This window comes from Delphinapterus leucas, chromosome 10, assembly GCF_059928025.1.
Source record: "Delphinapterus leucas isolate spDelLeu-1000000601 "Yukka" chromosome 10, BTC_Dleu_Yukka2, whole genome shotgun sequence".
Lineage (NCBI taxonomy): Eukaryota > Metazoa > Chordata > Mammalia > Artiodactyla > Monodontidae > Delphinapterus > Delphinapterus leucas.
The window spans coordinates 73,384,463-73,409,248 of NC_143138.1; the positions used below are offsets into that span (position 1 = coordinate 73,384,463).

The 24,786-nt window shown below is 37.0% G+C and overlaps 1 protein-coding gene and 1 pseudogene across 5 annotated transcripts in view; one reads left to right on the plus strand and one right to left on the minus strand.

The window, feature by feature from the left end:
- The first annotated feature begins 245 nt into the window (after window positions 1-245).
- LOC149748293 (ATP synthase F(0) complex subunit C2, mitochondrial pseudogene) lies at window positions 246-2,306 on the plus strand (annotated as a pseudogene).
- Window positions 2,307-4,580: 2,274 nt separating this feature from the next.
- DENND6A (DENN domain containing 6A) overlaps window positions 4,581-24,786 on the minus strand; it is a 53,949-nt gene continuing 33,743 nt past the window's right edge. For 3 of the 5 annotated variants that reach the window (XM_089918139.1, XM_022572780.3, XM_089918141.1), the window contains 11 exons: window positions 23,579-23,701; window positions 22,998-23,093; window positions 20,853-20,947; window positions 12,372-12,437; window positions 12,219-12,283; window positions 11,545-11,634; window positions 9,695-9,748; window positions 9,479-9,588; window positions 8,814-8,916; window positions 7,516-7,590; window positions 4,581-7,043 (listed from right to left, as the gene is read on the minus strand). In XM_089918139.1, coding sequence (XP_089774265.1) covers window positions 6,912-7,043; window positions 7,516-7,590; window positions 8,814-8,916; window positions 9,479-9,588; window positions 9,695-9,748; window positions 11,545-11,634; window positions 12,219-12,283; window positions 12,372-12,437; window positions 20,853-20,947; window positions 22,998-23,093; window positions 23,579-23,701 — 1,009 coding nt within the window. In that variant the 3' untranslated portion in view covers window positions 4,581-6,911. The other 2 variants (XM_089918142.1, XM_089918140.1) reach the window with 2 other exon arrangements.

A 24,786-nucleotide genomic window follows, 5' to 3' on the forward strand; every position in this document is an offset into this window, starting at 1 on the left:
CATGCTTCCACTGCAAGGGGCACAGGTTTGATCCCTGGTCGGGGAACTAAGATCCTGCAAACTACATGGCATGGCAAAAAAAAAAAAGTCTGCGCATACCAAGTGTTGAGTAGGATGTGCAGAAACTGAAACTCTCATACACAGTTGGTGGAAACAAATTAGTACAACCACTCTGAAAAACAGTCTGGCAATTTCTTAAAAAGTTAAACATTCACCTACCATATGATTCAGCTATCACACGCACTATCACTCCTAGTATTTACCCAAGATAAAAGGATATATATGTCCATACAAAGACTTGTCCATGAGTGTTCATAGCAGCTTTATTTGTAATAGACAAAAACTAGAAATGACCCAAACGTCCATCAACAGGTGACTGGATAAGAAATTTGTGTTATAGCCATATAATGGAATACCACTGAGCAATAAAAAGAATCAACTATTTAAACATGCAGTATGAATGAATCTCAAAATCATTATGCTGAGTGGAAGAAGTCAGATCACTCTCTGCACTGGGAGCCACTTTCCTGCCACAGCCCCTTACTCCCCTCCCTGGTGAGGAGTACCTCTGAGCTGCTGGGCCGACCACTGTCTGCAGTAGTGATGAAACAACTGCAGATGCTGACAGATGAGAGCCTCAGCAGCTTGGCAGCCTCAGGGTTCTTGATCTCCCTTATCCCTAGGCATAGCTTCCAAACCAGTGCCACTGAAGGGACACTGACACAGCAGCCACGTTCACTGGGGCTGGGGCTGCCACAGTTGGGGTGGTTGGGATTGGCACTGTGTTTGGGAGCCTCATCCTTGGTTATGCCGGGAACTCTTCTCTGATGCAACAGCTCTCCTCCTATGCCATTCTGGGCTTTGCCCTCTTGGAGGCCATGGGACTCTTTTCCCTGATGGCAGTCTTTTCCATTCTCTTTGCCATGTTAAGGAGCCCTCCCTCTCTCACTCCCATAGTTCTTTCTACCGTGTCTAATTGGCCCTGTATGTTCCTTTTCCTACACATCCCCAGGCAGCCTGGGGAAAGTGGTTGGCTCAGGGTTCGACAGAGGGAAGACAAAAAAATACTATGTTAAGATGATTAAAAAAAAAAAGAAAGAAAAAAAGCCAGATCAAAAAAAGAAGTACATACTGTGGGTAAAACCTAGAAAATACAAACTAATCTACAGTGACAGAACACAGATCAGTGGCTGTTTGGAAAGGGGAGGCAGGATGGAGTGCAAAGGAACATAAGATTTTGGGGGGTGACAAGACATGTACCTATCTTGACTGTGCTGATGGTTCTATGGGTGTATTCAAACGTCCAAACTTATCAAATGGTACACTTTGTGTTCAGTTTATTGTATGTCAATTACACCTCAGTAAAGCTGTTTTTTTAAAACACAAATTTCTGGATTCTATCACCAGAGCCTTTGGCTGTAAAAATATTTACCCATTTCGTTCGATCAAAATCAATCATTTTGATAGCTTCCTACTGAAGTCTAAATATCCACTCACTTAATAGCAAGTATGATAACTTGGGAACATAAAGTGACTATTTTTCAAAATTATCTCAATATAGAAGCCACTTATACTACAAAGTATTCATCCTGGTGGATATGGAAAAACATGAGGGATAGTAAAAAAAAGGATTTATGAAGTTTAGCTTTCTAATGGCTAAGCAGAAATAGTATGATGACAAAGAAAATGGGGAGGCAAAAATAAACAGAAAAGCCAACGCACCTATGGTCATCTAATCTATGACAAAGGAGGCAAGAATATACAATGGAGAAAAGACATTCTCTTCAATAAGTGGTGCTGGGAAAACTGGACAACTACATGTAAAAGAACAAAATAGAACATTCTCTAACACCATACATAAAAATAAACTCAAAATGGATTAAAGACCTAAATGTGAGGCCAGACACTATCAAACTCGTAGAGGAAAACATAGGAAGAACACTCTTTGACATAAATCACAGCAAGATCTTTTTTGACCCACCTCTTAGAGTAATGGAAATAAAAACAAAAATAAACACATGGGACCTAATGAAACTTAAAAGCTTTTGCACAGCAAAGGAAGCCATAAACAAGATGAAAAGACAATCCTCAGAATAGGAGAAAATATTTGAAAACGAAGCAACTGACAAAGGATTAATCTCCAAAATATACAAGCAGCTCATACAGCTCAATATCAGAAAAACAAACAACCCAATCCAAAAATGGGCAGAAGACCTAAACAGACATTTCTCCCAAGAAGATATACAGATTGCCAACAAACACATGAAAGGATGCTCAACATCACTAATCATTAGAGAAATGCAAATCAAAACCACAATGAGGTATCACCTCACACCGGTCAGAATGGCCATCACCAAAAAATCTACAAACAATAAATGCTGGAGAGGGTGTGGAGAAAAGGGAACCCTCTTGCACTGTTGGCGGGAATGTAAATTGATACAGCCACTATGGAGAACAGCATGGAGGTTCCTTAAAAAACTAAAAATAGAGCTACCATATGATCCAGCAATACTACTCCCGGACACATATCTGGAGAAAACCGTAATTCAAAAAGATACATGCACTCCAATGTTCACTGCAGCACTACTTACAATAGCCAGGACATGGAAGCAACCTAAATGTCCATTGATGGATGAATGGATAAAGAAGATGTGGTACATACCATCTTTGGAAGATTACTGGAATATAACTCATCCATAAAAAAGAACGAAATAATGTCACTTGCAGCAACATGAATGGACCTAATCTAAAATTAAAATTGGAATCTAAAAAATGGTACAAATGAACTTATTTACAAAACAGAAATAGAGTCACAGATGTAGAAAAAAAAACTTACGGTTACCAAGGGGGAAAAGGGGGGAGGGATAAACTGGGAGATTGGGATTGACATACACACTACTATATATCAAATAGGTAACTAATAAGAACCTACTGTATAGCACAGGGAGCTCTACTCAATATTCTGTAATGACCTATACAGGAATACAATCTAAAAAAGACCAGATATATGTATAATGTACAACTGATTCACTTTGCTGTACAGCAGAAACTAACACAACATTGTAAATCAACTATACTCCAATAAAACTTAAAAAAAAAATTTAAACAGAACGCAAGCCTAGTGTTAACACTAGTAAAACGGATGAAACCTATGATAATTAGACAACAATAATCTTAATTTGAAGAAAGGCATAGCATGGTATTCAAGTAATGGGTAACAGAGAAAGGCTGGTGTTCAAAAGTCCAGAAATAACGCTGGAGACTAGGATATAGCAGAATTCTACTGCCATCTTCTTTTTCCTCAACATTTGTGCATCATGAGATAGGCAATGTTATAACTGCAAAATAAATGTCATAAACCTGTTTCATTAACTAAGCATCAACCTTAAACTTGCTTTTCTAAAAATTGGTTAGATGTGGGATATATGTTAGGAATCATGATTTTGTACCTTGTATCAAATGCTTTATCTATTTCAAACAAACAACGAAAATTCTCAGAGCTCTATTAACAAATGCTAATTTCTATTGATATAATAATAAATACCATAATTCAACCAAGTTGTAGATGGCATATAAGTACTGTATCTTCAATATAGAAGGGATATCAAGTTATTAGTGATAATTTAGTCATTATTATGAGTTAACATATTTTGTTATTTAAATGACATTCATCCATAATTAGAGAAGGTTTTTGCCTTCTTCAACTATCTGTTTTTAAAGGACTAATATTAGAAAGTTGGTAGTTAAAATTTTTCCCCCAAGTTATGTATGCTAAAAGAAGAAAGTAAAATTCAGGTATATAAAAACAAGTGAGTTAAGTTATGGGCAAGTGAAAACAAAAGGACAAATTTTAATGGCATCTCTCCTAATTGTACCAATATATCTTACAGTATACTTTGAAGGATATTACCCAGTAACTTCAAAAAGGAATAACATCCAATATATTTTATTATTAAAAAATAAATTAAGGGCTTCCCTGGTGGCACAGTGGTTGAGAGTCCGCCTGCCGATGCAGGGGACACGGGTTCGTGCCCTGGTCCGGGAAGACCCCACATGCCGCGGAGCGGCTGGGCCCGTGAGCCATGGCCGCTGAGCCTGCGCATCCGGAGCCTGTGCTCCGCAACGAGAGAGGCCACAACAGTGAGAGGACCGCGTACCGCAAAAAGAAAACAATTTTTTTTTAATAAATTAATTAAAATCTAAAGAACGGTATTATATACTAGCTACTTTCAAAAAAGAAGAGAAAGAAATAAAAGTAATTTGAGATTTAAGGTTAGAAAAGAAAAGGTAGCAAGCGGAGAATCTAACAATACCTAGATTATTAAGCTAAAAATTTTTCATCAGAACATTTCACAAAAATCAAGACACTGGTAGGAAGGATATGAAATCACTTAATTCTGTCTGTTAATAAAATGGACTATTCATCTGTTCATAATGAAGTAAACAGAGGAAGGTTTTCATTTAAATAAAAAAAATAAGTTAGAAACTAAAAGGAATCCCATAATGCAAAGGTTTCACTTACTCTGCATTTTTTCAAGCATTCCAATCTTACTCAGAAATAATACAAGATATCCAAGGGCTTTAAAATCTAAGGCCTTTAATTAGGTTTTCAGTAATGACCATAAATGCCTTCTCAAAACCCCTTTCACTGAAACCAGAAGGCACTAGGCATTACATAACACCCTGAAAGCAGTGATTCCTTCTGGTGCTGGTGAAGATACACATTAAATGGCAGGTTTTAGATCTTAATGTCTCCTCCGGGAAAAAAAAAAAAAAGACAGCTCTGAAAATCACCCCAAAAATTAAAGTTATCAGTCTTTCTCAGGTTCCCAATGCAATTTTAAGTTATTTTTACAAGTACATAATTTGAAATTAATAGATAAACCCAGTAAGTATGATATGGTTTTCAACATGTGTTAGGCTTTTTGTTAAGTACAGTAAATATGAAGATACCGTTATTATGCTAAGTGGCATCCTTTGCTTCTCTTTAGCTGTGCAAAATAAAGTTGAAATGATACATCCTGTAGTGGTATAATTTAAAAGATCCTTGATATGACACTAACAACTTTCAAACTCTGGTCACAAACTACATATAAATTGTTAGATTATTAAAATACACCTTTTTGAAAAATAATAAGATGACCATTTATACCTAAATAAGGTTTCCCAGGAAGATATGAAATACTTTAGCATATAAAAGTAGTTTCCCCTTTTCCATGAGGACAACTGTTGTTTCACAAAATAACTCATGTGATTCAAGGCAAATGATTCCTTTCAAATGCCACATTCTCTCCATGACTTTGAGGTATGCTTCAAGAGACTTGTATCCATGAGAAAAGGGCACATTTGGATAGAAGACCACAGTTACAAACACCAAGGACCCTTTCTTAGGCCAGGAGTGCCCTTAAGAGTTACATTAACAGAGAATAAGAGATAGCTCCTGAAGCCATTTCTTTTACAACCTACAACTAAATTTGGATATGTAAAGGGTAATTCAAGACACAGCTATTTACATATGTGCTATGTCATGTGTGCCTATTTTAAACAGTGGCTTCTTCAGGACACTCCTATTCAAACACTAACGAAAAAACCTTATTCTACCAAACCACAATCTTCTATTTTTGGCAAGGTAGTATAGTGTAAACAAAACAAAACAGAAACAAAGAAAAACAACCATGACAAAAAACTAGCTATAACAGTGATTGAGGCAAAAGTTCCATGTCAAACAACAGTAGGGAAAGTATTCTGAGAAATATTAATTTTGGGGGGAAAAAACCCTACCAAACAAATAATGCTAGAAATCAATCTTATAATCGCTCAAATGACTATCACATAAAAGTTTTAGGGCTTCCCTGGTGGTTGGGAGTCCGCCTGCCGATGCAGGGGACAAGGGTTCGTGCCCCGGTCCGGGAAGGTCCTGCGTGCCGCGGGGCGGCTGGGCCCGTGGGCCGTGGCCGCTGGGCCTGCACGTCCAGAGCCTGTGCTCCGCGGCGGGAGAGGCCACAGCAGTGCGTACCGCAAAAAAAAAAAAAAAAAAAAGTTTTACAAATTCCTTTAAAATAAGAATAGTTGTTTTAAAAAGTAGCTGATTATGAGGTTTATAATTAGAATGTCTTTGAAAAACAGACAAGCTAATTAACTTGGGCCCAATTAGCAAAGGGTAAGAGGAAATAAACTCTTCCATAATTAATACTAGATGTCTTCTTCCCTTTGGTGAAACAGATTAAATTTGAAACTGGTATAGAAAATAATGAAATGAAACCTCTATGACAATTGAAAAAAAAAAACACCAATGCCACTAATAATGAAAACAATGGGAGGCAAAAAACATATTTTTAAGCAATGATTACTCAAAAGAATGCCTTATAAAAAACTACATATCATAATCAAGTTAAGAAAAAGCTTCAAGACTAGCAGCTGGGCTTTGTGAAACACGTAGGACAACGGAAGGCACTACAAAAGCATTAATCACTCCTAACTACAGTCTGACAGTTCAGTCTTTTCCTTCTTCTTAAGAAGATAGCCAGTGTGAATGTCATTTTTATATCCCCCTGAGTTTTATCATGATTGGGCAGAGAAGCACCAATTTAAAAAAAATATCTGCAATGCCAGCACTGCAGTTTGGAATCACTTAAACTGATGGCCCCACAGGTCTCTCATAAGAGCACTTTAGAACATGATTAAAAATATAGAAATGCCTTTTGGTGTTTCAGTATTAAAGTGGAAACACCACAGATATCCATTTTTTTAAAACTAATGCACTAAAAAGGTCTGTTTATACAGTATAGTCTTTCAACCCTGTAGCTAGCATTCACGGCTATTTTCCGCTCCGAGAGATCTTGGGCGTCTGGTTGAAGTGTCAGTATGCTTCATGGTGTACAATCCTTTTGGCTGGAAAATCCTGGCAAATATCATGTCATGCCCGTTTTGAGCAGTATGCCTTGTAGGTCCTCTGGCAATGCTAAAATAATTGCATCTATGTGTGTCCGTAACTTTTCCATAGTGTCAGGTTTCACGGGTAAATGCTCTCGATCAGCCTGCAACTATATAAGGAACATTTGGAAGCATTTAAATTACCTTTTGAGGCTGTATTAATACAGTATATTCTCTAAATAAACAGTTTTAATGGTCAAAGATTTGGAAACTTCAGACTGAGACCAGAATTTACAGAATCTATAAAAAAGCAAAGAACATGCCACTTTAACAATACAATTGCTGAGCTCGAAAAAAGACTTCATGTAAATTAATAGATAATATCAACGCAGACCATGTGGTATTAAATATAAGTCACAATGTTTTTTGTAAAGCTCATTAGACTCCATGTAAATAACTAAAAAAAATATATGGCTTCATTATGATCTGCTTGAGTGACCAAGTATTTTCAGTCAGATCTACCATCAATTGACCAATCATAAGTCCTCTCATTTAAAAATTTACTTCTGTGATACATCAAAGCTATCACCTCAAATAAGAGCAAAACAACTTCACAGATCTTTGGCTGCTTTGGCTACATACCAGCTTGTTTTTTAGCTTCAATACAAGGTCTACTGTTTCTACTTCTGTGTGTTTCTGGGTCCAGTGAAGTAAGTCCTAGAAGAATAAACAAATCTCAAATCAGTAAATACTCAAAATAATATTCAAATCGTTCTATTTCAATAGGCAAGGCTACTGGGAAGAAAGGACAGGAAGGAAAAGGAGAACAGGGTATTTAACCCAGACATAGCATTATAGTATAATTCTGTACATAATATTCTGACAATGTGAATCAGATACTTTTTGACATTAGCCAGAATGACTGTCTAATATTCAGAAGTAAAACACAATGGAAGAAATTCCTTTCTGGCCCTTTTAGATCAATCAAGAAAAACAAAATTGGAACTTAAGGTACGATACTAACCCCTAACCCCAGTAAGTATTGAGTAATTTATAAGGTACATCAACTAACAAATCAAGATAATTGCAAACATGAATATATTACTGTATACAAACTTTGCATCTTCAAATAAGCTCTTCCTGGGCTTATTTGTCGTTGCCTTCATGGTATTCTTTCTCTGAAAACCAGTCACTGAGAGTTTATGATTAGAAAGTTAACACTGAGGCTAGCCCACCTCAAGCTAAACACAAATTGAGACTATCCTTTATATTTTTAAAAGTAGCTTAATTTAAAATAGTCTGCTGACAAATTATAGAATACGAAAAAGTCCAAATACAGGAAAAATATATTAATAACTGGGAAAGGTGAATAACGCATGGTGGAAAAGGTGTTGAGTTAGACTGCTCGGATCTGAATTCTAACTCCATCCAGTGGTGTGCTAGTAAATATTTAACAACTGGCTCTCAGGAAAAGTTCCTGGTTTATACCATTTGCCAGTTGCTCTGGTGTAATTCTCCCTCTGTAGCTGATTTCAAGCTACCAACCTGAGATCACTGAATACAGAGCTGGGAAGAGATGCACACGGCTGGCTCTTGTGAGCCAGTGCAAGTGGGCTCGAGCACACTGCTGGTTCCACTACTTAGCAGTGATGTGATCTGAAGCAAATCACTTAATTGATTAATGGATCACTCAAGTGTCTCAATTAATCACTCAAGTGTCTCATAACGCAGATCATAACACACCTACTTCAATGAACTATGAAGATGAAAAGACTGTCCATTTAAAGCACCTGCACAGTCCTTGGCACACAGCACATGATCTGGAAAAGTTAGCTATTACTATTTGTAAAGTAGTGGATATGGATATAATCTTTCAGCCTCTATGAATAACTTTATTTTCAATAGTTGTTAATCATCACACAAACATGCTGTTTTCTAACCTCTTCACAAAGAGCTTCCAGATGGAGTGCCTCCAGTTTCTGGGTCATTTCCTTCCTCCGGGTCTTGAACCAACCATCAAAATTTGGAGATTTTAGAAAATGCCTATAAAAATAAATTTTTAAAAAGCAAAGTTTGATTATGACTTAACTTCCTCTCAATACTTTTTCTACCAATAGCTAGGAGAACCATGTGAAACAATGTAATTTTTTAAAAAAAGAATATGTTGGATTTCCCTGGTAGTCCAGTGGTAAAGAATCTGCCTTCCAATGCAGGGGACGAGGGTTCAATCCCTGGTTAGGGAACTAAGATCCCACGTGCAGCGGGGCAACTAAGCCTGTGCGCCACAACTACTGAGCTCGCGCACCTCAACTAGAGAGCCCACACGCCACAACTACAGATCCCACAAGCTCTGGAGACTGTGCGCTGCAACTACAGAGCCCACGTGCTCTGGAGCCCCTGTGCCACAACTAGAGAAGCGAAAACCCACACAACACACCTAGAGAGAAGCCCGCACACTGCAATGAAGATCCTGCATGCCGCAACTAAGACGCGACGCAGCCAAAAAATTAAAAAAAAAAAAAAAAGAATATGTTTAAGCCCAGTTTTTTGTTTCATTTTTAAATAAAGCTCTATAGATGGATGAAATAGAAAAAAAAGGACCAACCGGTAAAGTCCAATCCAATCGCCTTTTATTCTAGAGGTCAGCTGAGGTCCTGTTTTCTCAAGTGTTTTCATAAATTCTCCTGGAAGGAACTGTCTTAATTGGGGTGGACTCTAGAAAACATGACATACTGTATTTTAAAATTAAAAATGGATATATTCACAGAAGTTAACTGCAGTTAGACAACTCAAATAGGAATTTAACTGAATATATTTATACCTTCCATGGAGAAATGCTTTTCTGCAAAGGCATCAAGCTTGCCACATATCTTTCCTAAGTCCAAGAAAAAAAAGTTAGTCAAAGTTAGGTGTCCTTACCGAGAGTCTTCAAAAATGTTTAAACTGACCTACTTAAAAAAAGTGGGCTTCCAAGTTTTTCATCATATGCTCTTTCAATGGACATCAACAACACCATCACCAGTCTCAATAGATACACTAAATTCAGATTGAATTGAGAAGTCACACTTTCAATAAAAATTTAACTAAATCTCAGATAATCCAAAGAACTACCTATTTTTAATGATGATAATTAACCTTATCGAGTAACTGTGTGCCAGAAAATGTACTCAACATTTTACATGCGTGATCTCTTTTAACTCTTGCAACTATCCTTTGTGGCAGGTATTACTGGGAAACTGAGGCTTCGAAAGGCTAAGTAACCTGCCCAAATTCACACAGCTTGAACTTGAATTCAGGTGTACTTGACTTCAGCCCATGCTCTTAATTAAGCACTACAGTAAAGTTCACTTACTTAAGCAAGTTGATTTAAATGGAACAAAATAAATTGACATCTATAGACTAAGAAAAAATATTTCTTCCCAAAGTATAATAGCAAAGATTTCCAGACTGCCCTCCTATAATATTCTTAGATAGATTACATTAACAACTACACGAGTCTCTCTCTGATGCAGTCTCCAGACTAGGACCACATCACGGTACTGCCTTATACTGTGAGGCATAACTTTTAGTAATTTAACATGATGTTCCACTGAACTTCAAAAAATAACTATATCATCTAGTCATTTATTTCGTAAATATTTATTGAGTGCTACCATGTGACAGACTGAGGAAAAGGTAATGAACAAGACAGATAAGGAACTACGTCACGGAACTACATTCTCACAGGTATCATATCAAATTGTGCTCAAGAAAATAATATCAGATTTCAAAACTTCTGCTCTTTCCATTATAGTAAATGCAGATGATAATGGCAGCTACCTCACAGAGTTGTTAGGAGAATTAAACAAATTGTTGGTCTCTAGCGCCAGTGCTTGGCAGTCTTAAGAAAGCACCTGTTTAGCTCTGCATAGTGAAGTTCTTCTTCCCAGTGAAATCTATTTAGCCCAGACCATGATCCTAGGGAACTGCTATTTAATTCTTTAGAAAGTATAATCAGTAAACATGTTTTTTCACCTGCACAGTATCCTGGGAATGTAATATTGGAAGTCTTGGGTATGCTCTGCAAGGAAGAGGTACTATTGTAGGATCTTGGACTAATAACAGAATCCTAAAATGTTCAACCTCATCTCTACCCCAATGCCTCCTTCAACCAGTTCAAGCTTTGTCCTGATACCTCAGACGAAATGGAAATATGAGCATACAACATCACTGCTTAAAACCTCCCCATCTGCTTGGGGAGCACAACCTGACTCTCTTAGCATGAAATAAAAAGTACCGATCAAAAATAAATAAATAAATAAATAAATAAATAACATCAGAGAAAGAAGCTCCAGTAGAACCTTTTAAGGTGCAAAATTCAATAATTATATAATATTTCATAAAAGTTATCTCATTTAAGATTCACAACAACCCTGAAAAGTCTTTATGGGAAAGTGTAATCAGCCACATTTTACAGATAAACAAACTGAGGGTCAAAGAAAGGAAGTGACTTACCAAATTACACAGCTAATACCAGAACAAAGAATTCAGGTGTCTTGCAAAGGGCTCTATTTTAATCACTACACACACAAGCATGCAAAACAATTTAAGATAAAGTTTTGGTGGATGAAAAAAACATTCATGTGCCCTTCAACAAATCATTAAATTAAGCAAATACATATGCTAACTTACTAATGGAATGATGAAGCTTTGTGTCAGTTCCAAAAAATAACGTCGGAGAATGACGCTTTGAGCCTCAGAAGGACGCTTCTGCTGTACACCCTTAAAAGAGGAAAAAAATGAGAACCTATACTCTAGTGTCAGAGAATACAAAACAATGAATGCTTATAGAAGTTTAGCTGATATGTAAATATGTATTTTACTTGATAGGAAAAAAACCCTAGAACTTCATCTTGAAGTAATTTAATGTGAAGTTCACTGTGCAATATCCTGTAAAAAAATCCTTAGAGAAAAATATAAGACATTCATCCCATACTTTAAAATATTAGCTCACAACAAAGACTATATTTATTTCATACTTGTTGTATTAACAATATTTACATTTTCCAAAAAAATGCTAACTATTCTGTTAGGTGTTAAGCTACCTCATAGTACAGTCCACGACTTTCTCACTATAACTCCTAAGTTTTCAGGAAGATTGGCACTAGGTTGGTAGCTGCAGTCCCATATTTCTAGCCCATAATTGCTGCTACATTAGTCTCCTGATTTTCATGAAGCTTTGGTTCAAAGTCCAGAGTCCAGAAAGACCTCTTTTCATATTATTGTACATAAAGCACATGTTGCTTTACTGGATACTGCATACCTAAGTAAGGAAATTTAAATTAATAATATGAGCAAGTAATCACCTTCTGCAATTGTTTCATGATTTCTTCATCTCTATTTAGATATGGCTTATAAGAAGTATAAACTCCTAAGAAGTAAAGAAAAGAAAATGAGGTAAGCAGTATGACCCATTTACCCATATAGTATATGTTTTAAAAATTAATAAAAGTCAATACCAGGTTTAGAATCCAGAGTCTTTAGGTTCTTCAATTTTTTCACTTTAACCTGCTTAGGAATTTCACCTGAAGGAAACATCATAAAGATTCTTATAGTTATTTGAATTTCACATATCACAAAACTGGAATTTTCTAAGACTGATAATCCACTAACTGTTATGTACTTAGTCAGGGATGCTGTAGCTAAGGTATTCTTAACATCAGTGAATATTTAAGAGTTTATTCCTAGTACTTTAAAACTGGATAAAGGGAACACTGGGCTATATAACAGCATTACAGAAACAATTGTGTAAATTATATAAAATGGATATTTGATCTTTCATTAATATCTATCACTACTTTAAAATTTCCCTTTTTTTCACTCAACTTAAAATTTAAAATCTTTGTGCTAAATATATGAAACATGAACAAGATACCATTTTGAATATGATGCCAAATATAATACCATTTAAGAGTAAAGAGAATTGAAAGCAACTCCTAAGTTAGTATGAAGATGTAGTATTCAAAGATTTTTTTTTTCTGGTACCGCCCCAAATTCTGCTTTTGCAGTGTAGAAACACTGCCACCAGGTGGTGATAGTGGAAGCCACAACCACAGGCCTGAGCCACAGGTGGACTGGACTCTGGACTCCTAAGCAGGGGTGCTGTGTTGCAAAAAGGAGTATGAAGTAAAAGAGAGAAAAGATTACAGGATGAAATGTATGCTTTGTTGAACACTGCTCCTGGGTAGAAAGAAAATCTGAAGACATGTGCAGCAAGGAAAGAGAAGAAAGTGAGCTACTGTAGCTCTGTGGAGGAGATTTAAAAACAAGAGGCTTTGGGGACAGACTGAGAAACAATAGGAAAGAGTCCAGAAACACTCAGGTTTCTGGAATGTTTCTGATTTATTAGCTCACAGTTTTTACTTTGTCAACTTATTCTATATATTCCCACATACTAATTCTTATTTATTTATTTATTTTTTGGCTGCATTGGGTCTTCGTTGCTGCAGGCGGGCTTTCTCTAGTTGCGGTGAGCGGGGGCTGCTCTTTGTTGTGGTGCATGGGCTTCTTATTGCAGTGGCTTCTCTTCTTGAGGAGCAGGGGCTCTAGGCGTGTGGGCTTCAGTAGTTGTGGCACGCGGGCTCAGTAGTTGTGGTGCACGGGCTTAGTGGCTCCATGGCATGTGGGATCTTCCCAGACCAGGTATCAAACACGGGCCCCCTGCATTGGCAGGCGGACTCTTAACCACTGCGCCACCAGGGAAGTCCCCACATACTAATTCTTATGAGAATGTCTCTCATCTTGAATGTTATCTCACGGTTTTGCTTTCCAGAGTTCAGAGTAGCTTCTCGGCAGAAGATTTGTAAAACTTTTTTTTCTTAAAGTGCGGAATTAATGCATATTTAACTATACAGATAACTAAATTCAAATCACTATCTGCCTCTGCCTCTGAGAAGCCAAAGAACATCACATGTCAAAACCACAGCGCTTTGAATAAGTCTAAATATTCCTGTGCCTACTTTCTGTTTCCTTTTGTCTAGATCACAAAGGACTTGCAACTCCTGTATCCACCAATGCCATTTATTATATATTATTTTCTGAAATTCACTGTGCAGAGGAACCAAATATCAGGGAAGAGAATAATTCAGCAGTAGGTTTCATATATTCTTTACATTCAATAAGTTCTAGGTAACAATGAAGATATATAGTGATCCATATCAGCTTTTTTTAAAAGGCAAAGGCAAGAATACTACCTGTGCAGCAATCTTCACTCACACAATTCCCCTCTGATTCAAGGGACCTCATCAGGTGTAAGATGCATACCGAACTCTAACCCTAGCCACCATAATTCTTACACTGCAGTACATAATAGACATAAAGAAAACTAGTCATAAAGATACACTATCTATTGCCAAAAAAAGTTAAATGGTATTTGTCAAATACGTCTGGAAAATAAAATAAGAATGCCAGAAAATGAACTGAAGTCCTACAATTACAGCTGTTTATTTTAATTAAAAAATAATTATTCAATGTCTGTTATGTACATGCACATAAGAGAGGGGTTTAACATTATTAAATTAATAATGTTCTGCACCTCTGCACATTTGCATAAGAATCTTCTACATTTAGGTCAAATGTTTTACCTTTGATTAAATCATCAAACCCAATTTCTGGTTAGAAATTCAGTTTATAATGTGATCCAATATACACTAGTAGAATTACTTTCTCTTTGAGGAATACTTGTTCAGTACCATTATCCTAGCATTACATTTCTTCATTTAATAGGATTTGGGTGAACTAAAACTAGGTATAACCCATAAGAAGTAATCCCTTTATAGCACGAGGAATGACCTCTCTGCAGGGTTAAAACTATATATATGTTTCTAATAAAGCTACGAACTTCTGGGCCCAGGAGAGCAAAATCTCAGTTCTGCTATGCCTTCCCTGCTGGTCCCACAGAACATACTTTATCTGCAGTTTTACTGACCCTCTCAGATAGTCTTGAATTTTCAAAGCCAGGATCCTAGGCAGAGCTGTTGTGTTTCCTAACTTGTGTAGCATATGCAGTGGTCCTAGTCTTGAGATCAATGGGTAGAAAAGAAATATATCCCAATATATATGCCCAGTACTCATAAATTAAAAGACAAATGGATTTTCATGAATGTGATACCAAAAACAGAGACAATAAAAGAAAATATTGATAAATTGGACTTCATCAAAATTAAAAACTTCTGCGCATCAAAGGATACTATCAAGAGAGTGAAAAGACAACCCACAGGAGAATATATTTACAAAGCATCCATCTAATAAGGCATTAGTATCCAGAATATAAAGAACTACAACTCAACAAAAAAACCAACCCAATTAAAAAACAGGCAAAGTGGACTTCCCTGGTGGTGCAGTGGTTAAGAATCTGCCTGCCAATGCAGGGGACACGGGTTCGATCCCTGGTCCGGGAAGATCCCACATGCCGCAGAGCAACTAAGCCTGTATGCCACAACCGGCTGAGCCTGCGCTCTGGAGCCCACGAGCCACAACTACTGAGCCCATGTGCCACAACTACCGAAGCCCACGTGCCTAGAGCCCGTGCTCCACAACAAGAGAAACCACCGCAATGAGAAGCCTGCGTACCGCAATGAAGTGTAGCCCCCACTCACCACAACTAGAGAAAGTCTGTGCGCAGCAATGAAGACCCAACAGAGCCAAAAATAAATAAATTAATTTTTAAAAAAAAAAGGGAAAAGGACTTGGAAAGACATTTCCCCAAAGGAGACATAGAAATGGCCAATGAGCACATGAAAAGATGCTCAGTATTACTAATCATTCGGGAAATGTAAATCAAAACTACAATAAGATACGACCTCATACCCATTAGGCTACTATCAAGAAAACAGAAAATAACAAGTGTTGGTGAGGATGTGGAGAAATTGATACCCTGTGCACCACTGGTGAGAATATAAAATGAAAACAGTATGGCAGTTCCTCAAAAAATTAAACATGATGAATATATGGTCCAGCAATTCCACTTTTAGGTATACAGTTGACCCTTAGGTATACATGTTGACCCATGTTGAACAACATGGGTTTGAACTGCCCAGGTCCACTTATACATGGATTATTTTCTTTTTCTGATGAATATATACAGTACTACAAGATTTGCAGTTGGCTGAATCCACAGATGTGGAACTGTGGATACAAAGGACCAACTATGGGAGTTGAACATCCTCGGATTTTGGTATCTGTGGCAGGTCTTGGACCCAATCCTCTGTTGATACCAAGGGATGACTATATACCCAAAAGAAGTGAAAGCAGGGACTGGAGATATTTGTACACCCATGTTCACAGTATTATTCACATAGCTAAAAGATGGAACAAGCCAAGTATCCATCAACAGATGAATGGATAAGCAAAATGTGGTATATACATATGATGGAATATTTTTCAGCCTTAAAAAGGAAGGAAATTTTGACACATACTACAACATGGATGAACCTGGAGGACATTATGCTCAGTGCAATAAGCCAGTCACAAAAGGACAAGTAGGTAGAATTCCACTTACATGAGATACCCAGAGTAGTCAGATTCACAGAGACAGAAAGTGGAATGGTAGTTGCCAAGGGTGGGGGGTGGGGCGATGTGGAATGAATAGGGAGCTACTGTGCAATAGTTTCAGTTCTGCAAAATGAAAAGAGTTCTGTGGGGAGATGGTGGTGATGACAGCACAACCACGTCGATGTACTTACTGCCACTGAACTGCACACTTAAAAAATGATTAAGATGGTAAATTTTATGTTATGTATATTTTACCACAGCTTTTTAAAAAAAGGAATAAAATTCTAAAACATGCTACAGCATGGATGAATCTTGAAAATGTTATGCTAAGTGAAATAAGCCAGACACTAGAGGAGAAATACTGTATGATTCATAGAAACAGAAATTAGAATAGAGTTCACTAGGAGCTGGGAGATGACAGGAATGAAGAGTTATTGTTTCATGGCTACAGATCTTCTGTTTGAGATGATGCAAAGTTGTGTAAATGGACAGTTGCACAACACTGTTAATGTACTTAATGCCACTGAATTGTACACTTCAAAACTGTTAGAATGGTAAATTTTATGTTATATATATTTTGCTATAATAAAAAAAACTTTAAGATAAGTGGGAAAAAGTATCGTAAACATACTAAACTTAATGAAATTCTGCACGTCTGTTAAGACCTGTGCTCAAACGACACAATCCAGTCCCAGAAATAGGTACTATAGTCTTGCTCAAAATTATTTAAACACCCCTGGTGTCATTGCTCACAATGTATCACTTCTACTAATTGAACAAGGACCAAACTGAGGACATTGACACTCTACCATCCACTCCTCAATGACCACTAAGGATCTATAAAACATGTTTCCATACAACATCATCACTCTCCTATAGAAAAAGTGATACCTTTTTCTATATGATATGGTCCAAATGCTCTGGTGACAAATAATCAGAGGGAACACAGCATCTCATCCCTAAAATAGGCTGCTTAAAATAAAGTGTAGCGTTTCCCTGGTGACGCAGTGGTTGGGGGTCCACCTGCCGATGCAGGGGGCACGAGTTCGTGCCCCGGTCCGGGGGGATCCCGCATGCTGCGGAGCGGCTGTGTCCGTGGGCCATGGCCGCTGGGCCTGCGCGTCCGGAGCCTGTGCTCCGCAACGGGAGAGGCCACAGCAGTGAGAGGCCCGCGTACCGCAAAAACAAAAAAACAAAAACAAAAACAAACAAAAAAATAAAGTGTAATTAATATTCCATACATGCCCTTATGCCCATTTTGAAAAATAAACTCAAGAAGTGTCCCCTTCCCTCCCTTGGTCCTAGGTCCTACTTTTAAATGGTAACTTCACCTGTCTGAAGAGGATTCTCAGAGCAGCAAAAATATCAGCTATCAAGACATCACAAGAAAAGAATATCCCTCATGGATAAAGATGTAAAAATCCTCAAAAAAAATTAGCAAACTAATAATAATAATAAAGGACTACACACCATAACCAAAAGGGATTTACTTAAGGAATGTAAGGTTGGTTTAACATAAAAAATCAATGAATTTAGTATACTGTATTAATAAAGGACAAAAAGTACACGATGATCTCCACAGATACAGAAAAAGCATTTAATAAAATTCAACACCAATTCATTATAATCTTTTTCAGCAAACTAGGAACAGAGGGCTACTACCTCAACTTGATAAAGGACATCTATGGAAAACCTACATCTAACATCATAATTAGTCCTGTATATTGAAAACTACAAAACATTGCTGAGAAAAATTAGAGAAGATCTAAACAATGGAGAGACATTCCAAGTTCCTGGAATGGAAGACTCAGTATTTTTAAGATGGCAATTCTCCTCCAAACTGATTACATATTCCCTATGTAATCAACACAATCCCTAACAAAATCCCAGTTAGCTTTTTTGTTTTCTGTCCAGTTGGCAAAAATTGGCAAAGTAATCCTAAAATTTATATGGAAATGCAAAACACTATTTTGAAAAAGAACAATAAAGCTGGAAGACATATTTCCTGATTTCAAAACTTACTATAAAATTACAGTAATCAAGAGGTTGTACTGGTACAAAGATAAGACATATAGATCAATGCAACAGAAACAAGAGTCCAGAAATAAACCCTCAGGTTTATGGCCAACTGATTTTCCAAAAAGGTATCAATGCAATTCAATGGCAAAAGGATAGTCTTTTCAATAAATGATGCTAAGACAACTGGATATCAACATGCAAAAAAAGATGATTTTATACCCTTACCCCACATCATAAACAAAAATTAACTCCAAGTGGTTCCTAAATGTAAATGCTAACACAATAAAATTTTTAGAAGAAAACATAGAAGAAAATCTTTGTGACCTTGGGTTAGGCAACAAGTTCTTAGATAAACATCAAAAGCCTAATTCATAAAATAAACAAATTGAGAAACTAGACTTCATCAAAATTAAGTACTTTTGCTCTTCAAAAGACGTCCTTAAGAAAACAAAAAAGAGGGCTTCCATGGTGGCACAGGGGGTCCCTGCCACTGCAGGGAACACGGGTTCGAGCCCTGGTCCGGGAGTGTCCCACATGCTGCAGAGCAGCTAAGCCCGCGCACCACAACTACTGAAGCCCGCACACCTAGAGCCCGTGCTCTGCAACAAGAGAAGCCACCACAATGAGAAGCCCGCACACTGCAACAAAGAGTAGCCCCCGCTCGCTGTAACTAAAGAAAGCCCGCTCGCAGCAACAAAGACACAACGCAGCCAAAAATAAATTAATTAATTAATTTTAAAGAAACAAAAAGAGAAGTCAAATACTGTGAGAAAATATCTGCAAATCATATATCTGAAAACAAACTTGTGTCCAAAATAAAGACCTCGTACAACAAAATAATAAGACAAATAACCTAATTTTAAAATGGACAAAAGATTTAAATCAACATTTCATAAAAGAAGATATACAAATGACTAATAAGTAGATGAAAAGATGCTCAACATCATTAGTCAATAAGAAAAAGCAAATTAAAACCAGCATTTTAAACCCACTAGAATGGTTATAATGAAAAAAAGAGACCATATCAAATGTTGGCAGGGACGTGAGGAAACAGGAGCCCTTATACACTGCTGGTAAGAATGTAAAATAGTGGGTCACTCCAGAAAACAGGTTGGCAGTTTCTTAAAAAGTTAAACAGACTTATCAACCCATGCTACTTTACCAGTGATCTTTGCAAAAGTTCCTCTACTTACAGCCCCAACAGAAAGCCTTTTCTTATTGGAAAAAGACAATAAACAGTAGTCTACTATATTACGATTAATCAAATAGTCCAGATTAATAGGAAAAAAACAAGAAAGTAAATGTCAAGATTAAATTAAGATTTTAAAAAAAAAACCTTTCCATATCTTCTTATAGATGAGACTCCGGTGACTGCTGTGCTCTGAATTATCAGACAGAACACTAATGAAATGGCAAGGGACCATGATCTTTACAGAGTGCCATAAGTCAGATACTGTGTTCAATCCTCCCAGCAGACAAAGAATTGCAGGCTTAAAGAGGCTGTTCTGCCTAAGGTCACACAGATCTGACGGCCAAGGTAAAGCCCTTTGCCCTTTCCTCTATTTCATAAGGTTTCTAAGGATTTCAGTCTAAGATTGAGTCTGATATTTGTAAATAATATGATTTAAAATGTTATTCCCTAATATGTCATCTAGATTTATTTATATTCCAGAAGGGATATTTTATAAAATAATCATATTAAATAATGTCTTAAATATAATACCCATGTACACCAAAGGAAAAGTCTTTAAAAGTAACATATCATAAAGTTATTAGAAATATTCTAGATAGCTCACGTCTCAACTATTTCCATGGAAAATTCAGGAATGTCCAGTGAGAAAATGTCAGAGGTACCATTAAATTGTCATCCAGGTTAACAAAATTGCCAACTTCAGAATCATTTACTCATTTAGTAAACATTCATTAAACAGCTACCATGAACAAGGTACTACATGTCTTTTTTCAAGGAAAGCGCAGCCTTTTGACCGCTTCCTTAATCAATACCAGTGCCACAGAAATGTATAATTCTTGTTTGGAGTCCTAGTTGAGAATTTTGTGTCAAATTGATTAATTAGAACTTTCTATAAGGTTTTATTCAAGCAGTGTTGGAAAATCCTGTTTAATTGGGCTTATACATATACAAAATGTAGCTCAAATTTTTGAGGTTTCATGAAACCTCAAAATAATTCAATGTTTAAAACACTGTAAGTGCCTTTTTTTGGTAGGTGGGCACGATGGGTTATACACATAAGAATCTGTATATTTTAGCTGGAAGTTATGCTCTTCTCCAAAGGCTCTTATTCAAGTTGCCTCAAAGAAGGTTGCCATCAACATAATTAAAAAGTAACGAAGCAGTGAAAACAAAGGAAGAAATAAACCTGCTCATCCACCTTACATACTACAACGAGAACACCAAGTTTATACTTTACCTGCAGGTTTAAGGTCTCCTATCCGAATAATGTGTGGCCAGTGCTGGAGTGTTTTTGCAAAAAAAGGGTTGGTTACTCCTAATATGACTGAGGGCCTACATTAAAACAAAACAAAACAAAACCAAAGTGAGGAAAAAATGAATGTTCCATCAGTTTACAATTTATTTTGAGTGAACTACTGTTTACTCAAAGATTACTAAGATAATCTTTTCCTTCATTGGTACCACATATCAACTACATTCCAGGCACCATTTTTAGCACTAGGTATATAAAGATGAAAAGACACAGTCTTTCTAAAAGCACACAGGAAAAGCGGTATACATAACCAATTATGATACCAGAAATTAGAATACAGTGAAGGTGGTATAAAATGTACAATTATTACAAAGGAGAAACTATGTCTACCAGGGGATTAAAGGACAGCCTCACCAAAGAGATGACATTTGCACAAAGCTATGAAAGATGAATAGGAGGTGTTTTTTTTGAAGGATAGTTGATATATAACATGATATAAATTATGAACAGGAGTCTTGCCAGGTGGATAACGGAAGAAAATGTGATGCAGGAGAATGAATAGTATGTGCAAAGCAATGAAGTGAGATCACGGTCTGTTTGTAAAACTACATATAGTTCAGCATTCCTAGAGCACAAAGCAGGAAGAATGAATAGTCAGAAATGAAAGCAGATGGGCAGATGCTGGCCAGATGATTCAGTACCAACTTAATATGCTAAGAAATTCAGATGTTATCTTGTAGGCAAACAGAAGCTACTAGAGAACTGAGTGGAGGAATGCTACATGAACAAAAATGTACTTATTAGAAAGATCACTCTGGGGGAAATTTGGAAGATGCTCTGCAAAAAGGGGAAGAGGTTTGGAAAAAGCAACAGCAAATACGAGAAAGACTGGAGGTAGTAAGACTAGGAAGAGAGCTCTGGAAAGAAGATAACAAATGTTATGAGAGATATTTTAGGATGTTGAATTGACAGAATTTGGTAAAACTTCACGTGGAGCACATTAAGAACGAGAAATTTATGACAATTTAGGTTTTTGATAACTAAGTGAAAAGAAGCACCATTCATGAAGTAGGAAGAGGCATGGAACTAGGGAAGAAAAGAAGGAGACAAAAAGAATTCAGTTTGAACATGTTTAATTTTGGGTGCCATTAAGATGTCCAGGTGGCAATACGATAAAAAAACAACAAAAACCTGGACAGAGGTCGAGACCTTGCAAAGATTTGAACTAGGAAGATAAATTTCAGTCATCAGTATATAGGTGTTAACAGAGACTGTGGGTACAGATAAGACTGTACAGAAAGAAATATCAGTCTGAAATCAGAACCCAGAACACAATACTGGAGAACACCAACATTTAAGGGGTTGGCAGAGAAAAAGAAGTCTGCACAGGAGACTGAGATGCACCACCAGCCAGCCAGGTGAGACGGTACCAAAGATTAAAATGTTTTCAACGTCAATAGAGTAAGTGTTACAAGAAAGGGAAGGCAGGAAAAACTGGGCAACAATGTGCCCACAGGTTCAAGGCAGTGAGAAAGGTCTTGATGACTTTGGCAAGAACTTCAGCGGAGATGAAGAAATCAACCTGCAACGAACTGAGAAGCAACCAGGAAACCAAGAAGTGGAGAGGGTAAATGGAAATTTTTGTTGTTATTCTAGAAACAGCTATGAAAAGAAGGTGAACAACAGAGCAGGAACTAAAGGGGAAAGGTAAGATATTTCTTCCCCTTTTACAGATTGGGAAGAATTTTTATATGTTTATATGCTGATTCAGTGAAGAGGGAGAAGGAAAAGGAAGTTACAGAGCAAGAAGAGATAACTGATGCTATAAGGGGTCCTGAAGTAAAGAACAAAGATAGAAGTAAAAGTAGTCAGATAGCTATTAAATTAGAGCAATTAGCTATTAATTAGCGGAAGACAATATAGCTTCCACTAATAAGATCATTCAAAGAAAATAGGATAATGACTCTTGAAATGTGAAATTATTACCAGCAGCTCCTCAAAGCTTCCTTTATAAAATCAATCTGCCAATAAGTTCAAAATTTAAACTTTTCAATTATTACCAAAAATAATTCTACATAATTTGGTTATAAAGGTAATACTTGGTCAATAAAAGTTATTTTGTTTACTCACGGGGCTTGAGTACGGGTGGTATATTCTTTGAATTCACTATCATGAATAGTGAAATAAGGTCGGAAATCACTGAAGTACTTTAATGGAGAAATACAGCTGTAGAGCAAGAATAACATGTAAAACAAAGGACAGAAATTAAAGGCCCTACTCAATAACTATGAAATATCTAAACACAGAGTTTACCCCACTGGGATCATCTATCTATAACTCATTTAAGGAAACTAGAAAGACAAATGGAAAAATGTAATGTAGATGGCATACCAAAAACACACTGGATTTGGGGCAGAAGACGGGGTGAAATTCTGGCTCTATCATTCATTAGCTACATACCTTTTACTAGACACTGACCATTCACACAACTGATTTTTATCAGGTGCTAACTTTATGTAAGTGAATGAATGTGCTTATTGCCCAGGAAAACAAAAACATGGAATCTAAATTAATTTCCTCATCAATAAATGGTGCTATAATGAGCACTACCTTCTTACAGGATTATTGTGTAGATAATGCAATGAGTGTGCAAACATATCACAGGTGGTAAACTGTTGCAACTATCACCATGAGGAACCAAATATACTCACTTAACAAGTGCCAATACAGTCTCTGACGACTCTGATGGTGACGGTGCCATGACCACGAGGGGCTCACCCAACAGCACCAGCTCCCAAAGCATCTGACTATGAAGGAAAACTGGGCAGAAACACCTGAAAGGTGTTTACGCAGCAGAGACACTGTTATTTATCCATCCCTGTTTTTTTTAAGTTCCCATATAATCATTCTAAAAACTTCACATTGATACAATTCTTCCAGCTATGTGTACCTTGACCTGATATACAAATTCATTTAGAATATGGTGATGTGGACTTCCCTGGTGGTGCAGTGGTTAAGAATCCACCTGCCAGGCTTCCCTGGTGGCGCAGTGGTTAAGAATCCGCCTCCCAATGCAGGGAACACGGGTTCGAGCCCTGGTCTGGGAAGATCCCACATGCCGCGGAGCAACTAAGCCCGTGCTCCACAACTACTGAGCCTGCGCTCTAGAGCCCGTGAGCCACAACTACTGTAAGCCCGTGCGCCTACAGCCCGAGCTCCGCAACAAGAGAAGCCACCGCAATGAGAAGCCCGCGCACTACAACGAAGACTAGGCCCCGCTCACTGCAACTAGACAAAGCCCACGTACAGCAATGAAGAACCAACGCAGGCAAAAAATAATAATAATAATAATATGGTGATGCACATAGATATAAGTTCCTTTTATCCACACAAAAATATATAGCAATTTTACTTGTTCCAAGTTTTACAAAATTAAATGTAATATATTGACACATAGAATGGCTAACAAACGATAAAAGCATATAAAATAATTATTAAATTATTGTACCATATAGTATATCTAGTTTATCAATATTGCTGTTACATTTGAATTTCTACTCTATTTTGAAGGAAACAAGAAAAATTAATTTTCCAAAGGATGTTTACTGGATGTACTTAATTTCAAAGCCAATGCTTTCAATATTAAAGAATGAGGAAAACAAATCACAAGGAGGTGTTCTAACACCAAACGACAGAATGCTTTCCTAAGCAGATCCTCCCCCTACAGAAATGTTGCATATATTTACAGTAGCCCTGGAATTCGGCAGAAGCCTATAGTACAAAACTCTGGTACATTATCTAGCCTAATTTGATAACTTTTACTTATTTAGTAATTTCCTCCTAGTAGGGTCAAAATTTTTCCTAGTAGATTACAGGGAAAAAAAACTACATTATCTATTTATAAAAATCATAACCAAAG